Below are 10,763 nucleotides of genomic sequence, written 5' to 3' on the forward strand. Positions count from 1 at the left end.
TTATAAATAAGTTACAAAAAAAACTCTTATTCTTACATAAGCTTTTTCAAGAACACTCTTAAAAATGATATTTTAGCAATGAATATGAAAAAAGTTACTGCAAAACTGAAGCAAGTGAGAGTAAGGCTTCTGGTTTTGGGTGGTTTTTCATACTCGGCATTTGATTGTGAAATGTAGTGGGCATGAATGAGCTGGTTTTGAATATTGAAAAGAATTAGGTTAGGTTAATGGGGAACCATTAACATACTCTTGTCTTCTGCTGGCTTGTACCACTGTTTTATTTTGTTTGTGTCTTGTCAAAGCAATTGGGTTTCAGTTAGCACATTCCAAGATTAACAAATCACGGGCATAAAAATAGTAATCAGCAGCCTAGGATGCTCCTAATCTTCTGATTGTTGTAGTCTGGGGATTCAAATACCCATAATTTCTATGTTATTGTTTCTTCTCTTTTTTCACATCTCTGTACAACAGTACTACTGAGAATTCTTTGAGAGAGAGAGAGCGGGGGAGAGAGAGAGAGAGAGAGAGAGAGATTTAATCTTCTGTTTTCTTTATCCTTCCTTCCTCTTTTTCAACTCATTGAACTTGCTGCCTAGGAAACCTGGTTTTTTGGTGGATTTGCCATATAGGTATCACCAGTTACTCATCTGGGGGGCTCTGAGATAGTTGAGCTAGGGTTTTTTCTTTTTGTCTTTTTTGCTGGGTAAATAAGGTTTCTTTTAACCAAGTGGTTGTTCAATGGTGGAGCTTCAGTCCTGCGCCAGCTTGGTGAATGGTTCTGTATTATGTACTTTTGGGCAAGAAGTGAGAGGAGAGAGCGTGAGTCTTGTAGCAGAGATTTCAGCCGAGCTGCAAAGGGAAAGACAGAAGAATGCAGAGCTCGCGGAGAGAATATCAATCCTTGAAGCTCAAATACAGGAGAGAGATCAGAAATCTCTGCTAGCCAATGGACAAGTATGTATGGTTCACCTGTTCATGTTCGTTCTTTTTGGCACTTTTATTGATTTGTCTTACTCTTTGGCTTTTGTTTCTTTACTTCTACTGAGGCTATCCTCACATTGTTCTAACCACAACTTTTCACTTTTATTAGTGGTGAATTTGACTAAGTTATATGGAAATTGTTCATAGTTACAGATTGATTGCTTTGCTTTTACCATCTTGAGAAATTGACAGTTGCAGCAGTTGCAACCGGGGCCCCAGCAGAACAAGATGTAGTTCATTACAGACATCCTAGTTTCCAAGTGGTTTGGAATTATCTTGAATTACTTACTTTTTCTATTCCTCTTTCTCTGATATTCATTTTTCTGATTCTTAAAATTTCCTTGTTATGTATTAGCACGAAATATGAGCAATAGAAAAATTGGGGAAATAAGACCAGAGACTAAATAAAAAGGTTAAAATTTAGAGGGTGTGACGTGTATTTTATAGGGATGAGGCACAATGTTTCGCCTTCAGTTTTAGTCATGAAGAACATCTTTAGATCTGTACAAATGCCCTAAATAATGTAAGTTATTGGCTTCGATTCAGCTCTTCTTGGCTGTATAAAGAATATGGCCATAGAAAGAGATGAATGGCAAGGTAGAACCTACATAGCCTGGTCCAGCTAGTGGGATTAAGGCTGGGTGCATTGTTGTTTGGCTTAAGTAGTCAACAGAAAGCTATGAACATAGCTTTTTGTTGGGAAAATATTTTTAACGTCCTTGTATTTTCTCTCCCAGGCTAGTTGTCACGGTGCAAGGGAAAGAAGCTACAAGATGTTCAAAAGACAGAAGACAGAATCAAGTCAAAGAATTGAAGATATAAACTTCAAAACCTCACAGGCAAAGCATGAAACTCTAAGCACACCCCCGAGGGAATCAAAACCAGAGAATCGTTTAGTCAATTGGATGAGCATAGATGACAATATTGAGCTTCTGCATTCTGAGAACTTGAAAGACAGTGAATCTGTTATTGAGTGGGATGATGACACAGACGATAGTGAAGGTGAAGCTAATGAGTATTTTGACGAGAATGATAATGACATTAACCATAAAAATGAGGGAAAAGGAGAGAATGCAAAAGTTGCTTCTGAACTATACCAACATCTTCCTGGTCAAGAAGATCTTGAGGGAAACAGTGAGCCAATATACCAATGTGGGATCCAAGATTTGATTCAAGATCATGGAAAAGATACTTTTCCATCTGATTTGGATCCCATTACTTACAAGAGGAAGCTAAAAGAAACTCGTAGCATAGAATCCAAAATGATTGGAAACTACCAGGTGTCATTACATACTTCTATACGTCAGGAGGAGTTGAGAGCATCTACAAGCATATCATTACAGAAAAAGCACCCAAAAGTTGCTTTCTGTCCGAAGGAAGTTAAGAGAATACTTGAATCGGAAGTGCTTCAACAGAAAAATGCCCAGTCTCACACCATAAGGAAAATTATAGTTTTTGCATCTCTTGGTATCAGGCATGGGTGTGAAGATATGTATGAATTAGACTTCAATCACTTTAGCATTTTGCACAAAGGAGAGCCATACGTATCACCAGAGAATCCTGGGGTGAACTAATAAATTTCTCACACTTGTACTTTTCAATTAGATCTTGATCACGTTAAATGTTGTTCATTCATTTCGTTACTTACATTTTACCAGGAACACGTTTTGTACGAGAATCCTGGCGTCCAGAGGAAGATCTTCTATCCTAATCGACAGAGCCTTACATTGTGTCCAGTTCAAATACTTGAGGAGGAGAAGGCCATGCGTCCATCTGATGCTAGCTGTCCATCATGCTTGTTTCTATGCATCAAGTATGGAGGAAGGACGAGAAACCTTCCCCAAAATGAGTGAGTAATGTTTCCGTCATTTGCTTTTCATGTCTTTGGTGATACTAATTTGCATAAAAATGCTATTCCATTATCATATATCTAGAGTTATAAGCAAGGCAGAGTTAGCCTTGTTTCTGTTCATCCCTAAATCTTCATGTTGAAATGTTCCTTTGAGCACAGGTGGGATTCATACTAGTTACTGAAGAACATGGTCTTGCAGATTTTACTGACAGATAACAGGAGAACTTTTTTCTAATAAGCAACTTTTGGTGGCCTGAATTGTTCCAGATATGTCAGACAACGAATGGGAAGAAACAAGCTGAAGTCTTTTGGACTGGTCATGTGTCAAATGGCGAGGCTAGTCCACATTCGAAGCGGAAGCTTCTTCTTCAAGGCCTTGGGTGTCACTCTCTTATTCATGGCTGGTTTTCCTGATGACCTGGTTCAAAAAGAAACCAAATATAGAAACTTGGAGCTCCTTCAAAAGTATTATAGGTATCTGACTCTTTGTGCTTGCTAGACATCAATCGCCGAAAATGGAACTGATAGGACAGCCTTCTTGTGATTCAATTGTAACATTTTTCACTGGAACTAGTTGTTGAACTTTTATCTTTTGAAGAGTTTTGGGAGCAATTTTCATGTATTTCAACTTCTTTGTTACTCGTTTCCAATTCCTGAGGAATCTTAGAATGTCTTGATCTTCTTTATATTTGCAGAACAGACGAGGATGCTGAGGGGGAGGAACTGTTCCTTCCACATCACGTGGCTTGCAATGCTGTAAGATCACAACTCCTAATTCTAACATTGCAATGCTAACTCTTCATCTCCTGTCGAGTTAAACCTCCTCTTGTGCAGTGTTGGAACCTGTACATCTTAGTTTTCCAATGATAAAACAACAGCAACGTCGAGGATAACATATTAAGTTTCTATCCCACTATGTATGTAATGCTATATTTAGTATGTGGGATAATTGGCCATATTTACATTAGACAAGGTTCGACTTAATTATTGGTTAAACCTGTGCTGAGCAATGACCCTGTTTTGCATGATGAAGATCTAGCAAGACTGACTCTGAATCTGAGCAGATGAGTCCTCTGTTCAAGAATTGAGACCATACTTAATCCTCTACATTTACATCTACTGTATACTGTTTCTCAGTGGCAACTTATGTTTTTTGGTATTGCAGCAGCCTTGTTCCAATTTTCAGCAGCCAACCGGGAAGGCCATTCCAGCAAAACCTAAAGGCAAGAAACATACAAATCCAGCAACAAAGCCCCAAAGCATTCAGAAAGCCTCAACTCCAGAGTCTACTGCTCCTTCAAGTTGGGCACCTCCCAATCAATTTGGGCTAATAGGTTATAAATCCATTGAGACTCATGCAGAAGCAGCATTCCAGTCTATTCCCTCTCAAGCTCCAGCCACCTCCCCGACATTCTCTAACCCTCCGGTCATAGGTCCTGGCCGTCACATCTCCTACCGCAACCTAACCCCATATCCTCCTATGTTTCGACCACACGCTGCAAATGCTTTTGTGCCTGTGGTGTACTGGCCTCTCCCTAATGCATTCCCTCATTGCCCTTACCCGCCTTCATATGATTATCGATCTTTTCCTACTACCGGGAACTATGTCTCTGTCAATCCCCGGCCTTGTTACTCCAATCTCTCATGCAATCCTTTAGTTTCTAAGATGGCAGAAGGCAAGGAGAAGAATGATGCAGCCTTGGGGGAAGCTGATAGTGACTCCGAGAGCAGTTCAAGCAGTAGAGTGCCAAAAGAGGAAAGAATAATCTCATGAGTCATGAATCTAGAGGAAAACATGGATCATTCCTGGATGTTGATCTTTGCTGGAGGAACTCTGCAACTCCATACATTTCTTTGCCGTATCGTAAAAATGTAGCTTCTCATCTTTCCCTTTTGCTTAATCAAAATTTTAGCAGTTAGTCTCATCTTATATTTCCTTGAGAATTCAACCTCATATCATTGTGGATTTCTTTATAATTCTGGTGCATGATTCTATTGTTCCACAACAAGACAAGCAGTGTCCCTTCAACCCTCTCATCCATCAAGAAGAAAACAATAATTAAGTTAGAAAAGGTGTTTTCTTTAATCCAAATCTTACTAAAATTGCAATCCATGGGCCCCAATCCATCTATGGTAGGCCATCTCTAACAAAGAGTCTTTGCTCTACACTCCATCTTGTGAAGAGATCCCATTTTCTTTTCTCGCTCTTACCTTAGAAATGAAGATTTAACCATCCATAAAGCTATATTTGCTTATGTAAGGGAATCTCTTATCCTTTGTGTAAATAATTTCTTCTCTCGTATGTTTGTCTATGAGGGCCCTACTAGTGTGGTCCTTGTTTTTGCTATTTTCCTTTTCTTTGGAAGACAAGTCCAAATCAAGTATGGAGCCATCTTTTGTGCCAGCAACATGAAAGAGAGAGCGAAAGAAAATGGATCGTGAACAACTACTATTATTAAAATTCAAGCTTTACACACCACCCCCACCACCATCATCATACATCCATCCCACCATCCACCACCAGCTTCACTGAGCATAAACTTGAAAACCTCACAAAGGGAGAGCTAGAAGAAACCTAAAATGAAAACAGTAGATGCCACCAACATGGCCATCACCACCATCTTCATGCCACTCACAACTATGAAGCAGTACCCATTTAGGAAAACCCATCTTATTTGCCACTCTCTCCTGATAGAAACAAAGAAGAGAAGATTTGATTTTGGGCTTTAGAGCTTCTAGTGGTGCTTGTTGGCAACATTGCACTGCTTTCTGATCTCACCCTTGGTCCCCGTGAGAGGGTTGTTTTCAGAGAGAATAGTGATGGCTCTTGAAAACTCCTTGAAGAAGTAGTCCTGGGACTTAGCCATTTTCTTCACATAAGGCTTTGTTCTCTTGTCTGTGGCTAGCTGGTGATCCACTATCAGCAAGCCCTTGCTGTCCAATATGTTCCTGTAGTAGTTGTTGTCTAGCTTCATGGGCGTGCCCCGGTCATTCCTCACATACTGCACGGCCTTCGGGTCCGGGATCGGGTCAGGGCACTTGTACAGCATGTGCTCAACATGGTCAGGGTTGAGCACAGGGTCCACTTCTGGGTACAAACGGTGCACCAGCTTCACACAGTGGGTTCTGCCCACACTGTGAGCACCTATACATTGATGTCAAGCAAATTACATCAACACAAATTAACTAGTCATCACCTCTGTTTTGCATATCCTAGTTTCAGTATGTGTAAAATGATTGTTAAAGATCACAAAAGGAAGTGAGTTATAAGTAGTTATTTATATACCTAGCAAAGCAACAACTCCAGGAGTGTCGATTCCAATGGCCTTAAACCTGTCGAGGACAACAGACATGCTTTCATTGTGGTCTGGGAGGTATTCCTCAAGCACTTCCGCTCGGCTCTTCCTGCCATCTCTTCTTCCAGTCTTCAGAGGGATTTGAGGGCCTCCGAGCTGTAAACATGATAAACATCAACTATGCTTCCAAACTCACAAAACCCACACACAAAAACTTACAAAACTGGGACTCAAACCCTCTAAGAAAAACTTGGTGGGCTTCAACTCTAACGTGCAACAGACAAAAACTCCAAAAGCTGCAGTAACTTTCACATCAAAAGAATCCACACAAATCCTAGCTAAGCTAATAAGGAAACAGTTAGGTGGAAAGAAAAGTACCCACGTTCAGATTATTCCAAAGAAAATCCAGTAAAGGTGTAGGGAAAGAGAGTAGATATCAATTTTACCGCAACAATGCCATCTCTAGCAGACAACACAAGAATATCTGCGCAAGAAACAACTCCAGGGCACTCTCTCTCCACAGCTTCTTTAATGGTGTCGAGGTACCTGAAGTTTCTGAGGCCAAAACTCCTGTCAGTCTCCTTCTCAGACAAGGTCCTCCTTGTTGAGTCCAGCAGTAGCGAAGCATCACATGACTACACAAAGAAAAGCAGAGCATCACATACATACACATATATTCAGGATCAAGATAGGAAATTGAAGAAAATGGTGGGGGAACTGTACCTGAACACCACAATCATGGAAGATGTTCCTGAGCCATGAGAATGCAGTGTTCTTGTGGCGCTTGTAGAGAAGCCGGACTTGCTCTTTGATGATGTCTTCAGCTTGAGGGCATGAGTCCTTGTAGAAGTTCATAACAAGTCCTGGGTCAACTTCCTCACTCTCTGCAAAAGCAGGCCTGAGAGACAGCACCAGTGACAAGCCAAAGACGGCAAAGAAGAAGAGAGCTTTGGAACCCATTTCTCTCTATACTCTGTACACAAGGCCTCACTGCCTGGTTCTTAAATAAATCAGAGAGAGAGAGAGAGAGAGAGAGAGAGAGAGAGGCAATTTTCATATAAAAAAAGGAAAATTGGGGAACGGCAGTTTCAAATTGAATTAAAGAAAAAAGACGAACTTGGAGCAATGAATGACTCTGATGCCTTTGCCCTTTTCTCTGGCAATTGCCGATGCTGCATTTACTGCCAACGCACCATCAAGTTTCTAAAATAATCTGAATTTGCTTGGGATTCTGGTTTTCAGTGAACAGATGATGCAGCTACAGTTATTATCACCCCAATTTCAGCGTCCACCACTTAAAACAAGGGAAAACGTCCCAGAAAATTCTTAGTAAAAAGATGATTTTTTCAATAGAATGAGTGTTTATTTACAGCATGGTAAGAGATGAATTATCGTGCGAATGAACGGTAAAATTTATATTTTTTTCTTTTATTATTATATTTTTTATATGATTATTTAAATATTTTATTATTTAATTATATTTTTAAATAAATTTAATTCCTGTATTTTAAATTTTGTATGTAGTAATTTAATTTTTATTATTATTTTAATTATACTTTTATATTTATAATTTTGAGTCAATTTAAATTTTGTATTTGATGTATAAAAAGAGAGTAAAGTAAGATGAATTAGTTTACTCTTTTTTACATATTAAAATATATAAGTTAAATTGATTCGAAAATATAAATAGATGTATAATTGAAATAACTAAAAATTTAAATTGATACATAAAAATTAAATTAATTTAAAAATATAAATATATGAATGTAATAGAAATAATTATAAAAATAAATAAAGAATTATAAAAAAATACTGAAAGTAGAGGAACAAAAAGTGAAAGCATTGATGACAAGAAGGTAAGGGTGGCGTTCAAGTTAACTATCATCAACCCAACATATTGCTTGATTAGTTCTTCTGCTTTCTAGGGTTATTATAAAACAATGTAATTTAGCTGTGACACCCTGTGGCCATTGCTTTCAAAGTGGGCTAGCCTTAGCCTTGGCCCCCCCACTCTCTCTCTCTCTCTCTCTAAGTTGAATTATTTATGCTACTATTATTACAAGGGCAGTGGCTTATATATTCAAACAAACTGGATGTTGAAAAGATGGGAAAGCTTGATTTAATACAATGTCAGTGTCACCTATCTCTTCTTGTGGACGCTTGACATTCACCTTAGATTTCTTTCCCTTTTTATGGGGCTTTAGCATTGAATTTTGGTAACTTAATGTCATACTAACTTAGTATTAATGATTAATTTAAAAACCCAAATCACTATGGAGTTTTATAATGTCTGATGAAAATATTATTTATGCATTTAAGAGAGATATTTAGTATGATAATTTTGTATCATATGATACACTAATACATAAATATATTCCATTAAATATCACTCCTAAATATTTAAATAGCATTTTTCTAACCTCTAATCACTTGGCTTTGTTTAAAGGTGAAGCCTTATTTCTTTATTAAAGACCATACCATACCATACCATACCATAGGGGGCTAAATAATAAGTTCCTTGCAAGCATCGAGGAAGAAATCTGAAGAAAGCGCGCCCCCCCCCCCCCCCCCCCCCCCCCACCCAATGAGTTATTAGCTAGTGGTTGGTGGGCTATGTTATTTCCCTAATATACCCCTCTGACAAGCGAATAGTCATGGTGATCATTTAAAAGGACTCTGTGCGTCTTTGTCAAGGGGTAGTCTTGGAAAGTGAGAGGAGCCGAGCGAAGCTAAATTAGATAAAGACTGGGGACCACATTATCCGGCGGCTCATGCCCAGCACCGAGCCACCGACAGTTTCACTCCATGCTTCTTCTGACCCATAATAATAATAATAATAATATATATTAATACGCAAAAATTATATTCTTATATTTCTATATTTTTTATAATTATTTAATTTTTTTTATTTTAATTACATTCTCAAACTTGATTATCGAATCAATTTAATTTATGTACTTTAATTTTTTTATGTGACAAGATAAATTTTTTGTTATTTCGATTACTTTGTTAATTTTGTATTTTAAATTAATTTAATTTTTATATATAAAAAAAGTAAAGTAAAATAATAAAGTATATGTTTTTGTTCATAATAATATAATTAAAATAATAAAAAAATATAAAAGGATATGAGTAAAAAGATGGGTTTAGGTAAATATTAATATAATATTTAAGTTATTTAAATATCATATTAATATTTGACTAATGAGTAGAGATGAGCTCTAGTTTAAATGAGGGATGGAATACCAATGCCTGGAGATCCACAATAAAAAAAAATAAAAAGCATTGACTAATGAGTTTGCCAAAAAGAGAAAATTTGGGGTAGATTTCATTTTACATCCGTACACGGAACAATAATAATAATAATAATAATAATAATTATAATTATTATTATTATTATTATCATTTAAATATGATAATATATTTATTTATTAAAAAAATTATATTCAAACTGTTAGGATTATGTAAAAATAAAACTGTGAGAGAATATAAGATATTTTCAATACAAATATTTTAATACTAAAATCAGAAAATTGATAAATGCAAAAGAATTATAAAGCTCTCGAACCAATCTAAAAGGGATTTACCTAAGAAACCTCCCGAGAATATTTGACGAGTCTCTCGATAAATTAGTTTAGAAAGTTTTGTTAAAAAATAATGTTATTGGTATATTTTTATGTACATCTTAAATTACACAAATGTGTATCAATGATAAAAATGTCTTTAACGCATAAAAACACGTGAAGCGCATGAAAGCGAAAGATATTTTAATCATAATATCTCTTTGTATAATCTAAGATATACAAAAATAATGTACATCTAACGTGATTTTTTTGTCAAAAATATCTTCTAAAGACCTTTAGATCTCACAAGCCCTATGTGACTTAACTTTTACCCTTTCATTATCCATTATTTTTGAGTTTTCTCTTTCAAAATGAAAATAGGCTCTGCTTCAATACTGAGTCTTTGTCCTTCCTTACACATCAATTCAAATTAATAGCCAGCCACTGGCAGTGGTACAGACACCCCACCCCACCCCACCGTCCGCATGTGATGCCTCCCTCCCAGTGGGGCATTGAGTGCCACAATATATATACATTCAACTCCGTGGTCTACATTACATGTACCAAAATAATAATAATAATTAACCTTTAATAAAAACTAGAGAAAATTAATTCAAAATCACTTAACAAAAAACCCAGAAAAACATCTTGTTTTGTCTTTTGACATAACTAAAGAGTCCACTAAACCCATAAATTATGACACAATCGCAAGATTAAAGGTGAAACCCCCACAATCCTAGTAGACTTCAATAGGCCGACAGAGTGAGGCTTCTCCCAAGTTCTTGATGCATCAGAGGAGTGGGGCAGGGTTCCAATAATGCAGAAATATACGTAAAAAGTCTGGTCCCAAGTTTTAGTTAAATAGCATAAATAATTATTAAATTAAAATATAAAAAAGATCACTTCATTTTAATTTATAACTAAAAACTCACTAAATTTTAATTTTATATATAATTACATAACTACAGTTAAAAGATATTAACTAAATACTAACATTGTTATACTTTAATATAAAATTCAATAATTATTTATGATGTTTAACTCTCCATACCATTAGTCACGTTAAGTATT

The 10,763-nt window shown here is 36.6% G+C and overlaps 2 protein-coding genes across 3 annotated transcripts; one reads left to right on the plus strand and one right to left on the minus strand.

Annotated features, from left to right (window-relative positions):
* The first annotated feature begins 60 nt into the window (after nt 1-60).
* Nucleotides 61-5,109, plus strand: LOC127807836 (uncharacterized). Of its 2 annotated transcripts, XM_052345978.1 has the most exons (7): nt 63-629; nt 754-954; nt 1,719-2,546; nt 2,640-2,830; nt 3,101-3,307; nt 3,529-3,589; nt 3,999-5,109. In XM_052345978.1, the coding sequence occupies exons 3-7, from the start codon at nt 1,755-1,757 to the stop codon at nt 4,605-4,607; spliced, it is 1,860 nt and encodes a 619-aa protein (XP_052201938.1). In that variant the 5' UTR covers nt 63-629; nt 754-954; nt 1,719-1,754; the 3' UTR covers nt 4,608-5,109. The 2 variants fall into 2 exon arrangements, with proteins under 2 accessions (XP_052201937.1, XP_052201938.1); XM_052345977.1 differs by having other exon boundaries at nt 61-954.
* A 156-nt stretch (nt 5,110-5,265) lies between these two features.
* LOC127807837 (peroxidase 42) lies at nt 5,266-7,190 on the minus strand. Its single transcript, XM_052345979.1, has 4 exons — nt 6,853-7,190; nt 6,576-6,764; nt 6,120-6,285; nt 5,266-5,978 (listed from the first exon to the last, which is right to left on the minus strand). The coding sequence occupies exons 1-4, from the start codon at nt 7,087-7,089 to the stop codon at nt 5,569-5,571; spliced, it is 1,002 nt and encodes a 333-aa protein (XP_052201939.1). The 5' UTR covers nt 7,090-7,190; the 3' UTR covers nt 5,266-5,568.
* Between the last annotated feature and the right edge of the window lie 3,573 nt (nt 7,191-10,763).

This window comes from Diospyros lotus, chromosome 8, assembly GCF_014633365.1.
Source record: "Diospyros lotus cultivar Yz01 chromosome 8, ASM1463336v1, whole genome shotgun sequence".
Classification (NCBI taxonomy): domain Eukaryota; kingdom Viridiplantae; phylum Streptophyta; class Magnoliopsida; order Ericales; family Ebenaceae; genus Diospyros; species Diospyros lotus.